Below are 26,171 nucleotides of genomic sequence, written 5' to 3' on the forward strand. Positions count from 1 at the left end.
CTTCAGTCTGTGTATTCAATGTGAATGCATAAATAAGACCTCTTTTTAGGTCAAAGTGTCAGGTGGATAACAGCATCTATAATGAGTGCAGCTTCAGAGCATGCTAGTATCTATCCCAAAGCCTGGAGAATTCTATAAATGCTGGAAAATGTTTCATTTTGAAAAGAATCAGATTACTTTCCTTAGAAAACTATTTTAAATGTGAATTTGGGGGATTTGTACTTTGTTCAGTGAGCATGGTAAGACATCTCTTCCTTTTTTTCCATGAATGCTGCAATTTCCATCAGTGGTGACCCTTTGATATTTGGTAACTCAACATTTCTAAAAGAGCAGTGTATTTTCTCAGTAGATGCAAGAAGAATCTAAATAATAGGTGGTTCAGAGTCTGAGCTAGGTGCTTGCTAGATGCCATCTGAATTAGTCACTGATCTAGGTCGTGTACAACATATTTTTTTGTCTTGAAGACAATGCAATGTGAAGAAACTGAGATGAGACTGATTACATTAAGCTGTATTATTTTAAGTCCATAAATGAGATTCTGAAGACACAGTGGTGACAGAAAGAATTGCTGCAGCTGGTATTTTTTACACTGCTGACAAGCAACTGAAAACCTAACAAAAATAGCATTCTATGAGCAAATAGGGAAACCAGCCAAAAATCATTCTATACAAAGGGGGACAACAAAGGATCTACTTTAAAGAGAAGCAGCTATGCCAAACTGTGACACACAAATAACAGAATTATTGAAAAGAAGAGGACCTTTATTTTCTAGAGAAAGACATTAAAAGTAGATTGAAAACATGATAAGTTGGGTCTGGTGTGGAGTTTTTATTTTTAAAACCTGTTGTCTATATGGCCTATTTCTATTCCTAAAAAAATAAAAAAAATAAATAAAAAAAAAAAATTGCTGAATTTTGGAGTAACTTAAAGTACCAGAGATTTACATCAGCAGCGCTGATTAACAGCAAATAAATAATCTTTTGTGTTTTTCACTGTATAATATTAAGAATCCTCTTTTCTCAATCTGGAGAAACTTTTCTAAATATATTTTTAGTTGTTTATGTTTATTTGATATAGGATGGACTGGTCAGCTCTGGCAGTATATTTGCATACATGCAGGCAGCACATGCACAGTTATAACTATTATAAACAAGTATAATATAACTGGGGTAAATTCTGAAATTCTATGTAGAGACAGGACTAGTAAATACTATACCAAAAAATTTACCTGGGAGATACTGATGCGTGCTAACAGAAGAATTGTAAGTAAAGAAATGTGCTGGCTGCTAGCATTGTGAGCAGCAGTTAACTAGAAATCTACTTTTTTTAAGTAGCCAAAAAAAACAAAGAGCCTTGATATAAGAAGTGTCCAGAGGATTATTTCCGCCTCTGTGGCTTTTCTGCTGTGCAAGCAAAGATGCAATTTTAGAAATGATTAATGTTTGTATTGTAAATGTACATTTTACTAGGGACTTGCAAAACTTGGTTGACACAAGGCAGCTCTCTCCTCTTATTATTGATTATTATTATTATTATTATTATTATTACTCAGAAAAGGGTCAAAAAAGAATTTCAGCTAAATTCCTTTCCTATAATATATTTTGATGAATGGCCCTGATCTGGTTTGTTTTAGATAGCTACCACCCACATTGTTTTGTGAGATCAAGTATCTTCTGTTCTTCTAGACCAGAAGACAACAGTTTTTATTTAAGGAGATTTTGGAAAGAAGCTGATCAGTTCCAAGATCTGAGAGTGGATGTTTTTTGCTTGTGTTTGGTAGACATATTCCTCCCCTGCTTTCACTCTTATCACTGTCAATCACAGCTGCAGCTAAGAAGTTTACATGGAACAACTGTTCAAAATTTCTGATGAGAAACTTAATTTATCTTCATTATTTAACAACAGTTTCAGCTACAGATTAAAAGCAATAATCACAATATGTGTAAAATAAGAGTACGTGAACGTGGATGAGACCCACAGCTTGAATTCTTGCTTATACATCAAGAACTCATAAAGTTATATCACTGTAAAAGCTGACTGTGAACAGAAACAGTTCATCACAGCACTAAGGCTGTATTCATCCCACTTAGCTATCAGCAGTGGACTGATACCACACTCTCAAACCTCTTATTGGCAGAGACAGTTGGTTCAGCCCAAGGATGTGATGAGTATTATTTTATGTCTTCACTGACTACCACAGTAGTAACAAAGCTACTCAAAAATCTGAACAAACTGCCTAGCAATCTAAGAACCTGTATAGTATTTCAGACTTTGGTACTAACTTGGAACTTATGAAACTTTATTCTGCCCAACTTAGGAGGTTGTATAACTTTTTATTTTGCTGATGTCTTTTTGTTTACTATTTTGTTTACTATTGCTAATCCTGCTTTGCCAAACTGGAAGACAGAGAGGATAGGCAACTTGACTGATACTACATATGAAGTAACACAGCAGAGGAGGAGGTTTCACATGCCACAGACAGATGTCCTAAGCACTGGACAATCTTTCTCAAATACACATAGCAACAGTAGCAGTAGTAGAAATTAGGCTAAAATTTAGTTACAGTAATCACAGCTCACAGCTGCAATGTAGGATTTTGAATCAATTAATTGTATTTTAAGTATAGTCTTAAGGCTTGACCTGTAAAAAAGTTAAAATCATGTAAATATGTAAAAATCCAACTAAATGTATTCATTCTCACACAAACTGAGACCTTTACCTCCTTTCTGCTTTACTCCAGGATGCTACTTCAGCCTGATGACTCCTTGCAGATTCTAGCACCCGTGGAAGCTGATGTGGGTTTCTATGCTTGCAACGCATCTAATGCTCTGGGATCTGACTCTGTGTCCATTGCTGTCACTCTAGCAGGTAATAATTCACTCAATTTACCAGTGGTCCCTGCCACTTGTGTGATGATGGACAGGAATAGTTTGCTGGGAAACAGCAAACTGGTCTGGAAGATGGGTGGGGAAAGTGAATTGACGGAGTTACATAGCTATAAAAACAAAACCCTGAGTCACAATCCAGCTTTCACAGACAGTTCATGAGATTTGTGTTTCTACAAGAGATCAATGCTTTTTCTCACTTGCTAAGTCGGAAGTGCATTCTCAGGACAGTGCTTATCCTCTTTATTCTCAATTACGAGCAGTGCATTCTGAGCTGTCCAATTTGTATGCTTTGTTTTAAACCTGTTGCTGGTCTTTTCAAGTTTGACAGACTGACCTAAGAACTTATTCAGGAAACTTGGAAAATACTAATGCTGAAGAACTAGCACCATGTCAGATCATGCCCTGTATTGTAGCAAAAACGTGACTAATGCTCTCAGTTGCTGGTTAACAAAATATTAATTTCTGTGTTTATTTCACTAGTAACAGTTCAGTTCTACTAAAGATAATTAACCTTTGTTACTTTAGATGGCAGTGCTAAGGAAACCCCACCCAAATAAAAGACAGGAGAAAATGGAAGTAGTGCATAAATCCAACTTCTAAAAAAGCAAGTAATTAGGAATTGTCAGCAGCCTCACAATCACATTGGGATTGGAGTACCAGGAACACAGCAGTAAACATGAATTAGAAGCTATTGGGTAAAGACAAAGGGATAAATGAGAGTTGCAGTTAAGGACTGTGACAAAACAGATTGCAAAGAAGCAAGATTCTACTTGTCACAAAGACAAAAGGAAACATATTAGGAATGCTAGAAAGCTAACTGACTTTTCATACCTCCCCATTTCATTGTGCCCACTCCAGAATGGGAAAGCAGTTGGAGGTCTCCACTGTATATATACATATGTTTTTTTACACCAAACACAGAATTTCAAACTGGACAAACATGAAGAAAATCTAAGAATGCAGCTACAGATAGCACTGAAGTTCTCACAATTAGTAAACCAACCAGAAAGAGGCTGCCTTCTGTCCCATAGAAGGAAAACATCAGAATCACTCAAGGCAGAAAAGGGAGAGGTATTTATTACATATAGACAAAACAGGAAACTGATCTTTTTGCACTATTGCAGATCAGGAATAGCTTTGTTGAAGCCAGTACAGGAGGGCATTGGTGCTGCTCCTAAGGTACTGCAGTGATATATTAGGAGCAAGTGAACAACAATTTCTTTTTCAACCTTGATGATTCTATGATTCTATGTTTCATCTGAAAGTACAGCACTGAGATGAAGACACCCCAACCCTATACCATTTAAAGCAGTGTTGTCATACTATGCCCATTCTGCCAACATATAATCATAGAATCACAGAATGACCAAAATTAAATAAGAACCTCCAAGATCATCCAGTCCAACTGTTCACATATCACCAATATTTCCCACTGAACCATGTCCCTCAGTACAGCATCTAAATGATTCTTGAATACCTCCAATGTCAGTGACTCCACCACCTCTCTGCGAAGCCCATTCCAGCACCTGACACTCTTTTGCATAAGAAGTTTTTCCTAACATCTCCTCTGGTGCAGCTTGAGGCTATTCCCTTTAGTCCTATCATAGTTCCATGGCAGTAGAAGCTGACCCCCACCTCACCACAACCTCTCTTCAGGTAGTTGTAGAGAGCAGTGTCACCCCTGAGCCTCCTCTCCTCCAGACTAAACAATCACAGCTCCCTCAGTTGCTTCTCATAAAGTTTATGCTCCAGATTCTTCACCAACTTCATTGCCCTGCTCTGAACACACTTCAGGGCCTCAGTGTCTTTTTTGAAGTGAGAGGCCCAAAACTGAATGCAGTACTCAAGGTACAGCCTCACCAGGGCTGAGTTCAGAGGGATGATCACTTCCCTCATCCTGCTGGCAGCACTGTTTCTGATACAAGCCAGGATGCCATTGGATTTCTTGGCCACCTGGGCACGCTGCTGGCTCGTGTTCAGCCAACACCCCCAGGTACATTTCTTCTACACAGTCTTCCAGCAACTCTGCCCCAAGCCTGTAGCATTGCATGGGCTGTTGTGGCATGTATGCAGAACCCAGCACTTGGTCCTATTGAACTTCAAACCATTGACTCCAGCCCAGCTGTCCAGCCTGTCCAGATCCCTCTTCAGGGCCTTCCTACTCCCAGGCAGATCAGTACTTCCAGACAACTTGGTGTCAAGTCTTGTCTTGCCTACAGAGCATTTTGGCTGGCAGACAGGGCTGTCTTAAGTATACCACCTCTACTACTATATTCCCTTCTCTCTAAGGTAAACCTGAGTGTTTCTGAACTGTTTTGTGTCAGTGGCATGCCTCTACAATGCCCTTTCAGTATAAGTTGCAGACGATCACTACAACTGCTGACGGTACATGGTTCCATGGCTAACTTCATACAGACAGGCACAATAGTGTGGGAAAGTCTTGACCCACTTGTTCACAGTCATCAATTTTGGAAGCGCACTGAAAACAGTCTGAATGGTTTGTTGCATATGAAGCAAGTATCTTTGTTGAAGATAAATAGTGATTAAAACATTCACTAACAGCTTTAGATAAAGCAAAACTGGTTGTCTGATAGAGATGAGCTTTCTCAACTTATTAATATGAGAAAACTTTTCATTTATAGTCAAGTCTTCCCAATCCCACTCTTTCATTATAAGTTAAAGAAAACATGATTGATGTGTAGACAGAGCTTATGTGTTTCTCTACACCTTCTGCACTGCTAAGGGAACATTAGTCACCACTCAGGATTCTTTGTCATCCTATGTTTGGCCTTTGGCAAATGGTGATATTTTAGTTGCAGCATCAGGCAAACATCTTATTACAGTTCCGATTGTACTGATCCTTATTGATTCAGCTGGTTCTCACATGTCCACATGGCTTTAATGCTCTTCTTCCTCTGCACTATTTTTTCTCTTTTTTTTCCCTCTCTCAGAACACGTTTTTCGATGGAATTCAATGCTTTTATATTTTAAAGAGTAGATGGGCTCATACTCCAGCATTGTCCCTTATCCATTCTGCCTGTGCAACTGTTTTCATGGAGTGTACTGACCATCTGTCCTCTGTGTCCAGTATGCTGAGTCTGCTAAACTGTGGTCCTTCTTTTATACAGGAAAGCCACTGATAAAGGCATCAAGAACTACTGTGATCAACACTGAATTGCCTACTGTCACTGCTGATATTGGAAGCACAGTGAAAACAATCCAGAGAACAAATGTTACCATTAGCTGCCAGGTTGCAGGTGAGAAATGACTTGGTCTTGTGTGCCATGCTTTCGGTTATGAGTTTCTATGCAGTTCTTTGCTGAATTGGTATCTCTGGGTGCAACACAAGCTGTGTTAAATCACAAAGTCTTTGTAGGACTCAGACAAATTTCTCTGATTCCAGTAACTCATAGCATAGAGGTTGCCCTCCTTCTTAGCAATTCCATCAAGAAAGTTGTAGAAAGACTTTTAAGAAAATTAGTCTGGGAGAGAATGGCAAATCATCAGAGTTACACAGTTTATTGTGGTTGCAACAAAACAGAGTGGCCTTCTTACCTGTTGGGGGTGTTTGGGAAGAATATAGAATCAAGTCTGACCCATTTCCTCATTGATTGGACTCTTCAAGTATGCTGAGAGACCTGGCAAATGTCTAAAGACCCAGGGTCAGATCCTTATTTCATTACACTTTCAAGTATAGTACAGTCAGAAAAAGGAAAAGGAAGCAGCTTACAAAACACGAAGGGAGCCATGCTCAGTGTAGCACAAACATCTTCTGTGTATGACTGCATGAAGTTTCTTGCTTTAGTTTCTCATCTAGCATCTACTACAGATGATTGCAAATAAGCATCTGCACTACAAACACACAAATATCCTACTTTCTTTATGGCACCAAGCTGAGTGTGTGGTTGACACGGTGGAAGAAGGGATGTCATTCAGAGGGACCTCAACAGGTTGGAAAAGTGGGCCCGGGTGAACCTGATGAAGGTCAACACAGCAAAGTGCAAGGTTTTGCACTTGTACCGGAGGAATCCCAGGCATCCATACAGACTGGAAGGAGCAGTCCTTGAGAGCAGTTCTGCAGAGAAGGACCTGGGGGTCCTGATGGATGAAAAGCTTAACATGAGCCAGCAGTGTGCTCTTGCAGCTCAGAAAGCAAATGGTATCCTGGGCTCCATCAGAAGAGGGGTGGCCAGCAGGGACAGGGCAGTGATTGTCCCCTTCTACTCTGCTTTTGTGAGGCCCCCTCTGGAGAACTGTGTCCAGGTCTGGAGCCCCCAGTACAAGACTCTGCTCATAAATGCTCCAGACTGATTTCAGCATTCAGTCTGATTTCCATTTTCTTTCAAGGAAGAAGAAAATTAAAGTAGTGTAAACAGTTTCCCTCAGCCTGTTTCCCACCCGTGTATAATGGAAGGGGCCAGGAAACTTCCACAAGGTCACAGTCTTCATGGCAAAGCCAAGAATAGAACTTGTATTCCCTGTCTCCCAGTTGGATGTCTTGTTTTTCACTAATTAAACTAATTTCTCTTAAATACTTAGCAGTATGATTCATAATTATGTACCATAGGCAAAGATCTTTTTGCCACTCTTTTTCCTGGTAATTAATGATAGAACACATGCAAACACCACAAAGCTGGGTCATGGGAGGTTCAGACTGGATGTTAAGAAAAATTTTTTTCCCTTGAAGATGGTCAGACACTGGAACAGGATTCCTAGAAAGGTGACTGAGGACCTTTGCCTGTCAATGTTAAGAGGCATTCGGATAGTGCCCTAAATAGCATGCTTTAACTGTTGGTTAGCCCCTGAAATAGTCAGGAAAGTAGGTGGCTGATCTACATAGGTCATTTCCAACTGAATTCTGATTTAATTCTGTTCTGTTCTTCTCTACTCTACTCCACTCCACTCTTCTCCAGTCTACTCTAATAAGAATTGATTGGCTGTTTGCAGCCAAAGTGTTGTGTTCAATGGTTCTGTGTCAGGATGGAGGCCGGTTACAAGCAGTGTCCCTCAGGAGTTGGTCTTAGGACCAACATCTTCAACATCTTCATCAATGACACACATAATGGCATCGAGTGCACCCTCAGCAGGTTTGCAGATGACATCAAGCTGAGCGATGCAGTCAATACATTGGAAGGAAAGGAAGCCATCCAGAGAGACAGGCTGGAGAAGTGGGCCCATGAGAGACTAATAAGATTCAACAAGGCCAAGTGCAGAATGCTGCACTTAGGCCAGAGCAATCCCAGGTACTTATACAAACTGGGAGAGATCTGCTTGATCTGCTTGAGAGCAGGGTTGCGGAGAAGGACTTGGGAGTCCTGGTGGACGAGAAGCTGGACATGAGCCAGCAGTGTGTGCTTGCAGCCTGAAGGCCAACTATGTTCTGGGCTGCATTAAAAAAGAGATGGTCAGCAGGGAAACGGAGGTGATTGTCCCCATCTACTCAGCTCTTGTGAGGCCCCATCTGGAGTACTGCGTTCAGGCCTGGGGCCCCAGCACAAGAAAGACATGGAGCTCTTGGAACGGAACCAGAGGAGGGCCACTAAAATGATCAGAAAAACTGGAGCACTTCTCCTATGAAGAAAGGTTGAGAGAAGTGGGCTTGTTTAGCTTGGAGAAGAGAAGGCTCCAGGGAGACCTCATTGCGGCCTTCCAATACTTAGAGTGTATAAATGGGAGGGGGGACGGCTGCTTACGAGGGTGGATAGTGATAGGACAAGGGGAATGGTTTAAACTGAGAGAGGGGAGGCTTAGGTCAGATATTAGGAGGAAGTTTTTCACACAGAGGGTGGTGACGCACTGGAACAGGTTGCCCAAAGAGGTTGTGGATGCCCCATCCCTGGAGGCATTCCAAGGCCAGGCTGGATGTGGCTCTGGGCAGCCTGGTCTAGTGGTTGGGTGGTTGGTGACCCTGCACACAGCATGGAGGTTGAAACAAGATGATCATTGTGGTCCTTTTCAACCCAGGCCATTCTATGATTCTATTATGCTATTATTCTGTTATTTTGTTTAATGCTTTTTCTTGAGATCTCTGCATGGCCACTTTCACTGAGAACGAGCTTTACCAGAGTGCAGGAAAAATCTTGTATTGCTCTTTAACTTCTTATGAATGGCATAAGCATTGTCAAAATCTATGGTCTGGACTGAGATCTATAGATATTAGTTGTAAGTCAAGGGAAAGCAAAATTATCAGATTAATTTTCCTCTGATCTGAATTATCTTGGACTTAAACTTTTCTCTCGTTATATAAGGAAAACGGTGTAGTTTTCTCCAAGCTTGAAAAATCAGTCTTGTTTCATTTATCATGACTTTGCCACTTCACCTATGAAGGTGAAATGTTATTTTTAAAACCTAACTCAGTGATATCTTGAGGTCCCTTCTAACTCCTGCTATTCTGTCATAAGAGATTGCGATTAAGGTCAGACTTCTCCAAAACTCAGGCTCTAACAGTGCACCCATCAGAGTTGTCATACAGGCAACTCTGCAGCTGCCTGACTTCCAGCTTTAGAATTTTCCCTAGTTTTCATAAAAGCAACTGACTTACTGGAGTAACTCAAATGCAATTGCCAGTCTTACTTCCAGATAAGATGCAGGAGCAATTTGGATCATACCAGTGTCACTAGGAAGCTTTTTGTTGACTTCAACACTTAAAACATGGAGATACTCTCTTGGATACCAGAAACTTCAATCAGCCAGGCCCTAGTTGTTATTGACAATGGAATTAGATGTGAAAAGAGAATTTTGTTTAAAAAAATCTTACTCTTAGGGCATTTCTCCATGGTACCCTTCAAGCCATAAAACTTCTAATAGAGGCACAAATCTGTAAAGTGTTATGTATCATTAGCTTTGTTGAGTCAGAACAGATTTTCAAGAGTGATTTAAAATCCTTCTCTGTGTATCCTTCAGGTTTTTCATCTCTCCTATTTCTTCTGTGTTTCATCTATATGCTGGAAGCTGTATTTTTCCAGTTCTTTCCTTGCTTTATGGTCCATATTTGTTCCTCAGCTGTACTAGAATCTAGTATATGTCATAATAAAACAAGTTATCACTGCTAGATCATTGTGTCATTATTCCTTTCCTCAGAAGGTCATGTTTTAGCAAAATCATCCTGATTGATATGCATGTTTCTACTTGATGCATACTCGAGGTAGCCTTTGTTGTGCTATATGTGTGTACAGTGATGGAAGGAAAAGCTGAAGAAAAATAAATATTGGGAAATTATTAACTGTGTAATATCTTACTTGCCCAGCAAAGTGAGCCTTGTTTCCATCTGGCATCTCTCAGGCTTTCAGTCTCTGTGATTATTTCTGCAAAGCAGATGCACTCAGCCTTCTGTCCTCTCTTGTTTACCATTACCCAGAAAAAATGATTGAAATGCTCTTGCTACCCCTTGTGGCAATGCACTGTAAAAATGTATTTGCTTGTGCCTTTGCTGGCTGTCTCCAATTCTTGTCTTGAAATATTTGAGGCTTATGTGTTATCAGAGATGGAAGCACAATGGAAAATGAGTCTGCTGCTCCCTGACACAAAGGGCAATTCTTAAATTCTTTAAACCACACTGTAGGAAGATGATACAGGTTGATTTCAAGTCATCTTTGTTTAGCATAGGAGCTTCACATTAAATACAGAGTAAGAAAACCCTTTGTACTTTGGCAATCAGAGAAGGGTTATTTTAGAGGTGGTAGACATCATGTAAGTATAATGCATCTTTCATGAACTGGACAGAAATACATTGGTCTTTACTCTTAACCCCTTTTGGTTCTTCTAGAGTAGTAAATTCAGGAAGAATTTGCCTTTCTGGATTAAGATTATCTGAGTGGCTGTCTCTCAGATTAATTTTTCTGTCTTTCTGACTTGATTTATTTACTTTAAGTCTCTGCTCCTGAGGACTGTAATCTTGAGTTTTCATTGTCCCTTTCCCTCCTACTTTACACCTCATAGCACTCCTCATCCCCCTTGTTTTTCCACTTACTTTCCTTTATTTTCAAGCACATAAAATCCAAGCACCCAAATCTTCAAGTTGGAAAAAAAGAAAGAAAAGTCTGGGTTGAACTGAAGAAATCTTAGTTTTATAAACCTGGTACTGATTCTTTATACTTCCATGCCAAAGTTTGTCAACAGTCATAATATGAAACTGTGTCCCATAACAAGTCAAACTGCAAGAAAAAGTGATTCATCCCTTCTCCAGTATGGCACTGAGGGGAGGAGTGCTGGGATGTGAGTGTTTTTCTAACTCGGGCTGCAGAACTAGAAGAGTCTCCATTTTCTTTCCTTGTCTCTCTAGAACACACGTCTTAAACTTCCTGTGCATGCAGTGGAAACACAATAAACACATGGGCTTGAAAAAAACTCAAGGTTTGGTTATCAAGGTTTGTTTGCTATCTAGCTGTTGTCTGAACTCCCCTATGGACTCTGCCTGGATGTTCTGGAATAAATCAGAGCATGATTTTAAGTGGTGGTCGGCCCACCCATGCCACATAGGTCAAAGAGTAGCAACCAGATGGAGAGCTGTGTTCTGGTCCTGTCCCAGCTGAGAGTTCAGAAACAGGCCAACAGACCAGCCTTTTTAAAAAGTTGTGTTACAGAACCATAAACAAGGGTAAGCATTTGGAAAACTGCATCACAGACAAAAATGATTAATACCTTTGAAGAGTCCGGATTAGTTTGTGTTATGCACCCTCAGACAAAGGTGAGAAAAATTCTGCAGTTTTTTACAACCTATTTCCTGCTACTTTCTGAATGTGGATGAGACTATCTGCCCTTCAGACCTTCCTGACTGCCAAGCGTAGATGTACTCATTCCAGATGTCTTGGCAGAGTTCACAGGTAATTCTGGGAGAGGTGGAAAAAAGGTCGGAATGCTTTGATGTGGAAGAACAGGGAAAACCTCTCTTTCCCATTTCCATCTGCACATGCTTAGTGAGGAGCCTCCAATCATCCAGTCACTACAAATGCGGACAATGAGTGTCATTCATAGTGAACACAGACAAAAGTATTCCTGGTGCCAGACCCAGTGCCAGAGTGACAGAACTGACAAACAGATTGGCTTTTGATTTGTGATGTGGATGTACAATCAGTAAGCTACTGGCGGTGCACAGAAGAATCTGTTGCTGTAAATAAGGCAGGAAAAGATTTAGGTGGGCAACATATACTTAAGAATAGCTGCCTGTAAGCATGCCCTTACTCTACAGTAAACACAAATAAACTATACATTCATGTATAAGAGGTTAAGTACCTCCTACTTATGGAAGATGCAGCAAATGGGAAACTGCTCCAGCAGTTAACAGGATTAGTTATATGCTGCTCCTCACAGCCATAAGGTAAATGTTTCTTCCCAGGCACTACTCCACACATCTATCCCAGCTACTAAAAATTTCCAGTTCTATTCTTGTAAACCAGTTGTTTACACTGAATTACCCAATCTAGTACGCATGTAAGTTGAGGCAGCTATCCCTATACCAAGGAAATACTTTTCACTTCAAGACCAGCAGTCTTGCTAGCTTGTATCAGAGTACTTTCCTCCAAGAGGGTCCCCAATAGAGATGAGCCTTAGATCAAAGCACATTAAAGAAAGCAGTTTTTCCTGTAGTGGGTTATGAATCTGCAAAAATCTGTTGTCTGGACACTCCTGGCTAGATCAGTTAAACTGCATTTCTGAAGATGTAAATGCTAATTGTTTGCCTTAGTTCAGAAAGGAAGATTGGAAGAATTCACAGAAGAGCAATCTATGGAGGGTTCCTAAATGCACAGAAATGCCTTCTGGCTGAGAAAGTTCCTAACCAGAAAGTAATTGGAGGCTGGAAGAGCAATAGCAGGAAGCATTGTGTATACTCGTCCTGCTCTTAGTCTTCCTGAGGCACTAGCTTATGTCTGCTGTTGGAGACAGGATACTAGCTAGATACTAGGCTTTGTTATCATCCAATACTGACTTACTTTTAAGAGTGATGAGTTCAGAGTTTACTTCTACAGCTTTAGAGTATTAAAAATGAAGATAATGATGAAGTTGACTAGACAGTTCTGAGCTGCAAAAAATGTCAGATGAAAGTCATGTTAAAAGCTTATTTTAATGGCTCTATTTTAAACATTTTGACTGTATGACACTTCAGCAACCTCTGTGTCTTACATGTATTATGTGTTGTTTTTCCAGGTGTTCCTGAAGCGGAAGTTACTTGGTTTAAAAATAAGGTCAAGCTGTCCCCTGCTCACCACCTGCACGACGGCTTGCTGCTAATTGCAAATGTTTCTCTGTCGGATCAGGGGTTATATTCCTGCAGGGCAGCCAATCTACGTGGGGAGGTAACTGAAAGCTCCCAGCTGTTGGTTCTTGGTAAGTACAGGGTATTTTGCTTGTGAAGCTCTAGGAATATAGCTGATGGCCTAATTAGCCTTCTGAATTAATCAGAGGACGTGAAAAGAGGGAATGACATAGCAGCAAGATGTCTCAGGCTAAGGATTACCCTTTCCAGGGCGGAGATATTCAGTTTCATTATTTCACACATTGATGGTGAAGAAAATGACTTATTAATTAAGTGACTCTCTTGAAATGAGAATGACACGGCTTTTTTTGCTGTGAAGTGTTCTGCTTCACTGAGCAGCATTTCTTGTACATAGCTGTGTGGTACTGACCCATTTTATACCAAACAGGTGCATAAACACAGTGCACTTTTGAAAAGCGCTTCCCAAGTTCAGTAAATGGTGAAGTTTACTTTTTCTTGAGTTTCTAAATAACAAGCATAAAGCCATTCTTCATGATTTGAAAAGACAATGTCAGCTGTGAGATATGGGTAGAAGTGTTACCTGGTAGTAACTGAGTGTGTGGGAAAGGGCTTTCCTTTCCTAGTAACTCATCTGTTTCATTTCTCCCTGACTGCCAGATGAATGATCCAACCAGACATGTAAATGCATACATTTGATGAACATTTCACAGTGAAGTAACAAACTCTGAAACCTACTCCATGCTACCATTACAAAATCATTAAAGCATCCAGTGCAGCTCTTGTCTTTTGTGACTAGAGTGAGCATGGGTCTTACAGATGACGTAGCTTACAGTTTTAAAGTAAGTTTTCTGACAGTTTCACAGGTAACAGTAAAACTCCTTTAATTCCTCCTTTTAAATACTCCTGGTATTCATAGGATATCACTATGAATCCAGACTGGCTCTAAAAACTCAGACTGAAAAATTCTGGAAAAAAAAAAGTCAGCTAGGTTTCAGATTATAAATCAGAATTCCTATATGAATTAAATTAAATACTTTTCTAATCTTTATAAATGTCATGGTTTTTAAAGATGCAGAGTTACTGTGAGTTATGCAACCTGCTTATGCTTTCAGGTAAATCACATTTTTAGTTTCTTGATGGAAAGAAATTGTTCAGATATCCACAACTCATAATTCTGATGTTGAATGTGCTCAGTAGAAATCTGCTCAGTTTGTGCTGTGGTCTTGTTGAAAGCAGTGAAGCCATTATTCACTTAAATATTCTGTAATTTCTATGACAAAAAGAATTGGGAATTGTAGGCAACATGGTCATTTTTTTGAGTAGTGTTATAACTAGTAGAATGACAAAATCCTGCAATTCTCAGTGTAGAGTGATCCTCTTGAGCTCTTTGAGCTCTTAGTCCTTTGGAGCTCTGCCTAAGTATACCACAGGATTTGGTAGGGTTCTAACTGTATTTAATCAAGGCTTGATCCAGTTTATAGCAGACATTAAAAAGTTTTGCACTGGCTGCCATGGACATTTATGTGGTTTCTATTCTGCATAAATATGCTCTTTCTTCCAAGCTGCTGTATCTCCTGGTACGCTCATTACATTTGAAAAAGGACAGTCAAACAGAATGCAGTGATAGCCTTTAGACAGATTTTTTTCTTGTTTTGTGGTCATATTGATCAAGATGCAATTTTAATACTTTCTCTTGTGTTTTACGTAATATCAGGTAAAGCACGTATTTAGTAGTTGGCCAAAGTTGCTTTTTGCTATTTGAAATAATGTTGCAGCATGGCCACTAGCACAGCAGTCTGTAGTGGCGGTTTTTTCTCATGTCCTTAAGATGTTTTCTGCTATGGTGTTGCTCATCACTTCAGTATCCTAATCTGTTACCAGAGCCTCCACGACCCCTTCCTTACCTAGAAAATTTGACAGCAGTGCTTTCCAGCATTGGGACCAACCTTCCTTCAGTGTTGACCTCTCCTTCAGGAACAAAAATGACTATCAGTCCAGGGAGCTCTGCTCTAATAGGTAAGCTTTAAGGTTATTTTTTTGTTTAGATTAAAGAAGGCTTTTTTTTTGTTACAGGATTAGATTATCTATGCAACCTGCTGGCTGTCTGGCCATGGAGTCCATCGGCAGTCATAATCATTGCCAACTTGTTTCACAACTCAGAAAGTCTTTGTTTAAAATTCATTTTAAAATGGCAGTCCTCTTATTAGTGTTATCCCCCAAAGCTGCCTGCAAAATAAGGTCTCCACTGTGCCGTACTTAATAACATTCTGTAAGAAGAATCTGATCTGAGGGGCTGGCAATCTTGTTCAACACAGGACATGGAAAACTGATCTATCAGTTGATCTAAGAGAATAAATATTTGTGGTTCTAATTTTCTTTCTGCATCTGTGCACTGTGTTTTCAGTCTGTCTGCTATTCATACTCTGTATTATTGTATGTCCTTCTTTTCCAGAGCATTATCTGGAGCTTTGTTTTTTCTCTTACAAATTCTTTTACGTCCAGTTCGTTTTATTCCTCTTTGTTATACCACCTAACCCATGTGTGCGCAGAGCCATATAAGGAAGTTATCCCTGGTGAAATGTTTTTCTTGTTTTCTCCATTTTATTCTGCCTTCCGCATAGCTTTCTCATCCCTGTCTCCATGATAAGTTCAGTAAACTCTTTTCATATCAATGGACACAGTTTGTTTGCAAAGAGAATCTTATCCTCTTTTAAAGTTCAGAGCATGTTTATTTTAAAATTTATTTTGTCCCACTGATCTTCAGCCCCTGCTGTCAGGCTCAGACAAGCAAAGAGCTTCTCCAATAGCTTTATTAATACATATTCTGAAATCTTCTCAAATCCTGTGGTTTCAGTACAATCTTCTACTTTTTGAGATAAGAGTACAAGTCCTCCAGCAAAGGATCTGTAGCTGACTTCACTGTTTAAAGCTCTGATATCTGCACTTTCCCAGCCATCTTAACTAACGTTTAGTAGCAATTTTAAGATTTTCTTTTCACAGTAGAGGCTTTCTATTTATGTTTTCAGTTTTGTAATATTTACTTTTCCCCACTGCTGACATCTGCATACATTTGCAATAGCTTTTAGTGTACAGCTCTGGATTACATTTCTACATGTACAAAAACTGCAGCAAAATAGCCCTTATTGGGGGGAATATCTGAAGTTATTAGCACTGAATAAAGCAATTTGATTAAGTTTTATTGTATTCGTTATTTTAAAACTGGGTCCTATTCCCGTTTCACCCATTTCCTCTCACATTTGCAGAGAAATCTTTAGTAGTTGTAGGGATTTTTTACTGTTTGAAAGCTGTGCTTGAACTGCCAAGGGTATTCTGCACTGCCTGTACATAACCTCTACACTGATTTCATTTGTCCATGTTGCCCTTTACCCCACCCTTCTGCTTCAGAGGCAAAAGACTCCATGAATCTTAATAGCAAGATAGCTAGCTAATTTCCTTCTCAATGCCTATCTCTCACCTTCATTAGAGTTTTACTGAGCTGAATTTAAGGCTTATATTATTAAAACCTGGTGAAAGTTCCTGAGAGATTTTTTCTGTTGAAAAACTCAGCATGGAGTGAGCTATCCAATCAGAAAGCTCCAGACTAGTGTGCTGTGCCAAGTTATATCATCAAAACAAGGCCATGTCTGAGGAGGCCAGCTCTTCATTTCCATTTACTAGAAGGGTACACTCTCCTTCACTTGTCTCTTCTGCCCAATGTATCTAAAGAATTTCGTCTTGTTTTTCACATCTCTTGCCAAGTTCAATTCTAGCTGCGCCTTGGCTTTCTGACTCCATCCCTGCGTACCCAGACTGCATCCCTGTATTCTTCCTAGGCCAACAATCTCCTCTTCCACTGCTAATACTTTTCCTTCTTATTCTCAATCGGACAAGCAGAGCCACGCAATGACGTGCTGGTATCTGCTTTCTGTGTCTGATTTCTTATTCTGGCGAATGGAGAGCTCTTGAACTCTCAGAAAAATGTCCTTAAAGTGCTGCCAGCTCTATTCTCTTCCTTTGTTCCAAAGGACAGTTTCCCAGATCTCTTCTAACAATTCCTTAAAAAGATAAGGGTTTTTTCTCCTGCAGTTTAGAGTCCTGACTCCACTCTTTGCCTAGCCCACATTTCTCAAGATCACAAACTCATCCAGGACATGCAGCCCAGGCTTCTTAATTTCTTTTACGATCTCTTCCACACTGGTGTGCACCAGGTCCAGCAGTGCTTCACTTCTATTGGGTCTGTCCAAAACCTGAACCAGAAAGTTGTCATCAGTGGACAACAGGAGTCTCAAGAACTACTTACAGCTTATCATATTGTTTTCCCAGCAAGTATCCAGATGGTTGAGATCCCCCATCAGGATGAAAGCCCGAGAGCATGATGCCTCTTGCAGCTGAAGCAAGAAGGCTTCATCAGCAGGCTCCCCTTGATCAGCCAGCCTGTAGTAGGCTCTGACCACTAGCTGTCCTTTTTTGATCCTGTCCCTAATTTTAACACACAAGCTCTCTATCTGTTCATGACTGTTTCTCAGGGGCAGCTCTTCCAAGTCTATCCGCTTCTTAACGTAAAGAGTAACTCCCTCACCTCTCCTACCTTGCCTGTCTCACCTGTAAAGCTCACAGCCCTCAGTCATGGTATTCCAGTTATGCAAATCATGCCACCATGTTTACATGACAGCAATAAACTGTAGTTCTCCAATTGCACCATGGTTTCCAATTTACCTTTCTTATTTCCCATACTGCATGCATTGGTATAGAGGCACTTCAGTTGGGCTTTTGGCAGCATTACCATCTTTGAGAAGCCCTCCCAAAATCCTCTGGAAAAAAATTTGCGGTTTTCCACCACTGCATCTTAAAGCAACAGTGCTCACCAACTCTTCTCTGTTACTCAGCAGTACATCCCCTTCCTCTGTCAGATCAATTTTAAACTCCTGGTGATGATCCCTATGTCTCACTCCAATTTATAGGAGGGAGATGAGGTTCTTTTAATATTATATACCCGGTGTGAGATTAAGAAACAACAGTTCAAATGTTGGTCCGACCAGTTTATTATAAATCTTAATTAGGGAGATGGGAAAAGGGAGGACGGGCACTATTATGAATTAGGGTAATGGGAAGGGAAGGAGGGTGATAGAAAAGATAGGAAAGAAGAAGCAAGAAGTCTTTGTAGGCAGCAAGAGGGAGATAGTCACCACCATGGATCCAGCGGTGGTTCGTAGTTCAGTCATTGATCTTCAGTAGTGGTGGATCATCGGGCATTGTTGTTCTGTTGATGATGACGACAGCGACGGCAATAACGATGACAGTGACCATGGTGATGATGGCACCTTTTCAATGCTTTCAAAGTGGTCGAGTCAGCTCTCCTTGGAGTGGCAGCTTCTGGCTCTGGAATCTCAGCAGAAACTCCTTTGTTCCCACCTTCTGGGTCTTGCCAACAGATAAGAGGGAGCATGGATGCCCATCCGCATCCTGTTTTTCACAGGACACGATGATATCATTCCCCAATTTTCCCATACCAAGCTGGAGCTATTTAGTCACAGGCCAGATCTTCCGCCAGTAAGCACTCCTGAGCACTCTCTTCCCAAGGCAAGCAGCTCTGGAGGAAAGGGCTTTCAAATGTTCCTAAAGTGATGTCGATTGTCACAGGATAGCACCCATCATTTGGCTCCTCAACAAATCAGTCAGAGTCTTATCACAAGAAATACCTCAGGAAGCAAGCTTTGAGCCAAAAAACAAAGAAAGATTCTCACACCCTGACAGCTTGCTGCCTAGTATATTCATCATAAGATGCAGCAGGTTGAGGGCCCCTGCTTGCACCTTGTTCCTCTAACTTAGCTATGCTATCCCACACCTTGTCACAGGCAGGTTTGCTATCACTCCCTTCCCCCTTCAAACCCTGTTTGAAGCCCTATCAATGAGCCCAGACTGCTCCTGGGCCAGAATTCTTTTCCCCCTATGACCTTGGTGGATCCCATCAGCAGCCATCAGCCCAGGTGCTGAGTAAATCGCCCCACAGTTGAAAAAGCCAAAATTGCTGTGGAGGCACCAGTCTCAGCCATGTATTTATCAGATGGGTTTTCCTGGTCCTCTCAGTATCCCTTCCTGCCACTGAAGGGATTGAAGAAAATACGACCTGTACTCCATCCACCAACTGCTCAGTCTCATGAAGTCCTTTGTGATAGCCCTCAGACTTCTCTCAGTGACTTCATTGCTGCCACCCTGAACTATCAGTAAGGGACAAGAATCACAGGGGCAAACCAAACTAAGGAGTCTTCTGGTAATGTTCCTCACCCGGGCACCAGGGAGGGAGCGTTCTTCTCTACTGGTAGAGTCTGACCAGCATGTAGGGGCCCTTTGTTCCTCTCAGAAGGAGTTATCCTTCTTTCCTTTTTGGCAGAGGCAGTCTTGAGGTGTGGAGATGACTGCCTCGTCCTAGATAATCTCCTGGGTGGATCTTCCACCACATCGTCACTTACTTGTTCCTTGAGTTCCAGAGCCCCACATGTATGTGCACCTCAAAAGGCAAGGTAGGCAGGGAGGCAGTTTTCCTGTGATGACAAGATGCTACCATTATGTAAACTCTTAGCCTTTGTTCTGTTCTTATTCTTTGGATAAAATGAATGTGTTGCCAGGTCCTAGTACACAATGGCTATTCTAATGAGTATGAGGATATGACTGAACCTACAAGAAAAAGCCAAGACATTTAATTGAGAAACAGCTTCTAATCCCTTTTTTTGCCTAGGCTCCTTGGAATCTGAGCTGTGCTTTTGTACCTCTGAATAGGAGCAGTAACATTTCTCTACCTTACAGAGACATTAGGAGGTGAAAATACCAAAAGATACTGATCCTGTCAGCTCTTCCAATACTGGGAACGTATAGTTTTCACATTCCCCATGTTGTCATCCACAGCATATTTTTCTAGGATAAGCTGTATCTATCCAAACTGGAAAAAATCTATGTCCCTATGATTAGGATATGTTGAAAATAACAGTGAAGTTGGATGATAAAGTTACTTTTTTTATGAACCAAAAAGTATAATCAACTGTAAAAAAGGAAATACTTTCATTCGTTGTGTTCTCCTTGGTAACTTACATACCAAATCTGCTCAGTGCACAAATCAGGACACAGCTTTACTAACTGCCAGCACTGCAAATACAGTCTTGAAAAGCAGATTTCTTTCTGGTTTTATGCATTATCCCCAGTGACCAGACAGTTAACTATTATTTCACTGCTGTTTCAGAAGGCAGAAAAGCTGGACTACAAATTCTTGTCTTGCAAATATCTACACTACTTAGCAGTGAAGCTATTCTTAAAACAAAAGCTACCTCTTACTTAAAAAATACAGAGATTCCAGTCACCAGGAACAGTATTTCCTTCTCATTTTCCTTTTCCAACAATAGTCTATTTATCCTATTTTCTAGCAGTGTTACTTACAAGCTCATAAAAGGCCCAAGAAAGCAGAATAATTTTAGTAGCCATCTTACTTTCAACAGCCAGATTTTTATTATGAATAAATGGCTTACTCTGAAAGGACCAACTGCATTAGAGATAAGGCATGAAGTTCAGGAGGATTTTCAGTCTGGTCCTCTAGATTCTGTGCTGAACAGAATTGACATAAAACAGGCACATGTGGCCTGAAAAGAACATAAGCATGTTGTCCATACATGCATAGATGAGATCAGGAAAGCCAAAGCACAGATGGAAGTGCACTTGGAAAGGAATGTGAAAAATAACAATAGGGGATTCTACAGGTACATTGCTCAGAAGAGAAAGGCAAAAGAGAATGAACCCTGTACAATAAATTACAAATGAGAACTGGCAACAACAGATGTAAAGAAGGCTGAGGTACTCAACAAGTTCTTTGTCTCAGTCTTCACTGACAGCCAGGCTTCCCACATCTTACATCCCTGAACATCTGGGTGGGAGGTAGGTAAGCAAACTCCTTCACACTGTAAGAGCAGAACAAGTCAGAGACCACTTCATTAAACTAAACATGTCTTGGGGCTAAACTAAATGTCTATGAGTCCTGATGACAGGCATCCTTGGGTCCCGAAGTGATGAGCTTGAGTTTGGCTTATGTGGTTGCCAAGACACTCTCCGTATTCAAACATCACAGCTGTCAGGCAAAGTCCCTTGTGTCTAGGAAAAGGGAAACATCACTCCCACTTTGAAGAAAGGGAGTAAGGAAGACACAGGGATCTATAGCTGGGTGACCCTCACCCTGGTGCCTGGAAGATCATGGAACAGATCCTTCAGGAAGGTGTTCTAATGCACGCACGTAAGGTGACGAGGTGATCTGAGACAGACAGCGCTACTTCACTGAGGGCAGTGCCTGACCAATCTTGTGGCCTTTTATGATGGAGCGATAGTAGCATGCAGGCTCTTGTTCATAGCTGGAGAAAATTCATAGCTAATTGTGCTGACTATGTAGACAAATAGTTTTTTGTAGCTGAGAATGTACTGTGTCAAATAGTGTTATTGTTCTCTTTGTACCTACTGTAGTTTCATGGAAATAAATTGGAGGCATTATTTCAGAGTGACCTATGAATGATCCTATGATTTCGATTCTTTTGTCAGTGAACTGGCTACTTTAGAATAAGGAACAACTCAAAAAGTGCCACATTCACAGCCAAACTTTTACCACAGAGCCAAAAATGTTAGTGCTGTTATTTACAACTGTGTGTCTTGCTCTTGAGCCATAACATCTGTAAATGTAACACTGATTTTTATTCAAAATCAGTTTGAAAAGCAGTAAGTTAACCAGACTAACGTTAACTGATCTCACCAGTATGAATCTCCTGCAGTATTTTATTTTGCTTTACTCAAGCAAGAATATCTGCTTGAAACATTAGTAATTTTTCTATGCTACTTTTTCTCCATCCTCTTCCTACCTTGAACCTCTTCTAAATTTTTCTAGGTTTTTGGAATTACTGTTACAGTTGGAAATTGTATGTAGTAATCCAAAATAAATTACAGTCTGCATAAAATGTCAGTAAATAGAAAACCAATGTTTGTGCTCCCCTAAGGAAAGAGGCAGCTGCAGAAGTTGTGCAATAAGAATCAGATAAAATTATGACTATTTATGAAGTTATTATATCACAACATCATTTTTCCCTTCTCCTCTCCCTCTAATAAAGTGGATGTCGTGATTGAAAAGTGATTCTAACACTACAGGATATACTTTAGTTTATATTAGTTAGATTTCTACTGTGCTAAAGTACCACGTATATCCATGGAATAATTTGCCCAGTTAATTTTGTTCTCCACCTCCTTCCATTTTGGCGTCCATTACATTGCTTCATTACATTGTGAAAATTCCTGGGTAAGTTATATCTATATAAAGGTAATAATGAAAATGCTGCTTTCTGTGTAGCAGTCTTTCCTGTACCTATCTGTCCTCCGCTTTCTCTGCTCTGTGCTTATTACTTTTCTTGCAACACAGGAAGTTTCCTGAGCTTCTGAAATCTCAGGATGCGGCAAGTTATCAGCTCAATAAAATAGACCTTTGCAGCTTGGACTGTGCTGTTGGACTAACTGTGTTGTGCTGTCTCCTTGGTGGATTCTTTGTGCTACACTGCTGTTCCTCAGTACCCGCTCCATGTGACTCTTTTAAATGTCCTTTTTCTCCTGCAACTGTAGTTGTGCAGTTAGCCTGGAGCAGTACCAGCAGTGGATAATTTAATCTGAAGTATATTCCTTTTCAGTTGAATAAACCCATCAGTTAGTTGAGGAGGCCACTTCTGCGGGCTGTGCCCATTCTCATAGGTTTTGTTTCATCATTTACCATTTCTAATTTTTTTTTCACCCAAATTCTTAGTGCCACAAGATTCTTAATGTGTACAATTCCACTTTTCAGAGCTTTTTAGAAAACAAGCTGTTTTACTGGAGTTTGAAAACTCTTTTGCTTTTTAATGAGCCCACCGTGTAGTTGTATATTTAGGAATATTTTTACAACTTCTCTTGGGTTGGGAATGGGTCTAGCTCAATTTCTATTGAATGCAGTGTAAATTTACAATGCTATGTAAACGATATCTAATAACAGCAACATGTGTGGCACCGGGTAACTAATTTAGATGTTTTGAAAAAAGTATAAAAGCCATGTCAAATGTTTAAAGTAGTAAGATTCAACTGCTCCTTTGGAACCCTAAATGGTTATTTAAAATACCTTTTTTTTTTTTTCAAATGCTACTGTCATCAGTTGAATTGGCTTATTTCTGAATACATGCCTTTCCTTATAACATATGAATTAATGTCATTTCTCTGTCTTTGTTAAAAACTAGGGTTATGCTTGTATTAACATAAATCCTTTTTTGGGTGATTTGTAGGATCACATTACCCTTTGTGAGTTTTATTTTACCCACTGTATAAAAGCACTGAGAAGTAAAGTAATATGCATAAAACCTGAGTAAACAATGTTAGTTAAAACTTACACTGTCTACTATCTTCACCCTTTAAGAAAAATTGCAAAGGTTTATCTCTTAATTTTGCCACTTCAGCAAATCAGGTTTTGCACAGGTATTTGAAGACTTCCAGACATGATCTTACCTTACCTGTATTTGCTTCGTTAGCATTTTTAAAAGCTCATAGAATCAGGGAATGTCCCACGTTGGAAGGAACTCACAGGGATCATCCAGTCCAACTCTGGCTCCACACAGGACCACCCAAACTGAGATCGTATGTCTGAAAGCATTGTCCAAATGCTTCGTGAACTCCAGCAGCTCTGTGCTGTGATCACTGCCTTTTGGAGCCTGTTCCAGGCCTTGACCACCTTCGAGTGAAGGACCTTCTAATGAGTCCTGTCAAATTTTGTCCTATATGCTAGGTACGAAAAGGAATTAAATTTAGATTTAGTGGTTTAAATTTAGGTTTAATACCATAGGTTTAATATACATTTCTCATTTCAGTCACTCAAGTTAAATCAGGTAGGACTTTTATCACTGAATCAAATTATTCCAAAGTAATGCAGATCAAACATCCCAAGTTGCATGGAGAGATCACCAATGAAGAGCAAAAATATAAAACTGGACTTTAATGTACAACCATGTATTGAATATTAATACTGATGAATCCAGACTGCATGTTACAGTGTGTGTTCATGTCCGGGCTCTCCTAATTAAGCCTATCTCTTAAATAGGAAATAATATCCAAAGATGAAAGTTTAGATTTGAGAGGCAGGAATTCAATTTCCAGCTCCACTGCTGGCACTTGCTTTGGCCCTGAGTAAGAAAGTATACATACATCCTGGTGTCACACTGGAACAGGTTGCCCAAGGAGGTCGTGGATGCCCCATCTCTGGAGGCATTCAAGGCCAGGCTGGATGTGGCTCTGAGCAGCCTGGTCTGGTGGTTGGTGACTCTGCACATAGCAGAGGGGTTGAAACTAGAGGATCATTGTGGTCCTTTTCAACCCAGGCCATTCTATGATCCTGTGATCCTCCATGCATCTGAGTCAGATGCAGGCAGAAAGGAAAAGGAACCACACAGCTGCTTCAGGGCTGCAATTGGAAAGTTAACCAGAGCTCAGACTGCAAGTCTATTTCATTTAAAGAAATTTCAAATTTCAAAGTCATCCCAAGTCTTCACTCAGAGTCCATCTTTAATAAATATTTGAAGGACTGTGATTGGTGAGCAGGTCAGTAGTAAAATAGAGAACTATTTGTCAGACAAGTACAAACATGTGGGAATAAATATTAAGAATTTTAAGGATTTTGAAACACAGTTCTGTATTCTTTTTCCTTCTATTACAAACTGTATTTAGTAACTGCATTATTTATTTGACACTTTCACCATTGCTTCCATTGAATTCTGCTGACTTAAGTTAGCAGGCTTATAGAAGGAGTTCAAGAGTCAGTAGCATTAACATATGCTACTGTACTTTAATTTGTCTGCAAATGAAAAATGAGTGTTTACATGCTACAGATTTTGTTCACTTAGCATTAGCAAAGTACCCCAGAATCTTTCTATGACTACAATCGTACAGTGAGCATTGCAGAGATATAACAGGGTCTTGAATTTCATCTGCATTCTGCCTTTACTGTTTCCTCTCAACAAGTGATTTGCAATGTTGTGAAATGTTCTTTCTTTCCCAAATATCCTCCTGTTATCCTCGAAATAATAACGCTTTTCCAACTAAATGATGTAATTCGTATTAGATTTCTGTTTTTTTCCTCCAGCTTTTGCACATTTGTGACTGCTTCATCCTGGCTTTGAATTAGCTCATAGTCATGGAAGACTTTGACAGGGAGGCTGAAGGCAGTATTTTCTTTCTCTAAGAAGAGCTGAAAGAGAAGGTGATCATGCCACAAGTTTTGCTGCTCAGAATTAGTCCTCCCAAATTTTTTCTCCCTACTTTCCCAAGGGTTCTGATGTACTAACAGTCTGCAACAGTTGGTCTGTTTAGAAATAAAGCCAGTTTTTTTTCTCAGGCTGTTTGCTAAACTTTGGAAGGAAAAAGCCATCAGTATTGACAGGGATGGGTGGGAATCGAGAATTAGGTGTTGTGAATATACATTAAATTGCATTAAAATTATTCCTGGGAAAGGGATATTAATGGAAGATTTTTTTTTTATTATACTCTTAGTTGGCGTGCATAAAACATTATGCCATATCTTATGTGTCCATACATGTGGGAAAAATGTAGGAAATCTCGCTTGCAAAATGTGATTGATTCTTGTTCTGCATACAAAACTAAGGAGTATCCATTACATATGAGTCTCACAGGTGTTAGTAAAGTTTTATTGTCAAGGAAAAAAAAGTAATAATTACTCACTAGTGTAACATATTTAGGCACTTTGTTAGTTTTTTCTTTTCCTTCCTCTCATATTATTGATTACTGGCTGTTGCTTTAGCTAGTATCGTCATATACTTATTATGAAAAAAGAAACAATATAAAAACAAGGGAAATAGTATCAGGAAGACTATACTGATCTGATTGGCAATAACATTTTTAAAAGACAAACAGGCATGAGCTACAACTAGTTGCATACTGAGGTTGATTTCAGTTGTTCTACATTTAACATCAAATTGACCTTTCTGCTTTCTTCATTTATCCTCTGTAGACTGTTTGCAAATGCCAAC

General features: G+C 40.0%; 1 protein-coding gene across 1 annotated transcript in view; it reads left to right on the top strand.

Moving 5' to 3' along the window:
* Positions 1–26,171, top strand: part of ADAMTSL1 (ADAMTS like 1) — a 159,578-nt gene that overhangs the window by 117,594 nt on the left and 15,813 nt on the right. Inside the window, exons 15-18 of the mRNA XM_031557287.1 lie at positions 2,741–2,868; positions 6,017–6,145; positions 13,032–13,211; positions 14,983–15,117. Coding sequence (XP_031413147.1) covers positions 2,741–2,868; positions 6,017–6,145; positions 13,032–13,211; positions 14,983–15,117 — 572 coding nt within the window. The remainder of the gene's footprint in view (positions 1–2,740; positions 2,869–6,016; positions 6,146–13,031; positions 13,212–14,982; positions 15,118–26,171) is intronic.

Source organism: Meleagris gallopavo, chromosome Z (assembly GCF_000146605.3).
Source record: "Meleagris gallopavo isolate NT-WF06-2002-E0010 breed Aviagen turkey brand Nicholas breeding stock chromosome Z, Turkey_5.1, whole genome shotgun sequence".
Lineage (NCBI taxonomy): Eukaryota > Metazoa > Chordata > Aves > Galliformes > Phasianidae > Meleagris > Meleagris gallopavo.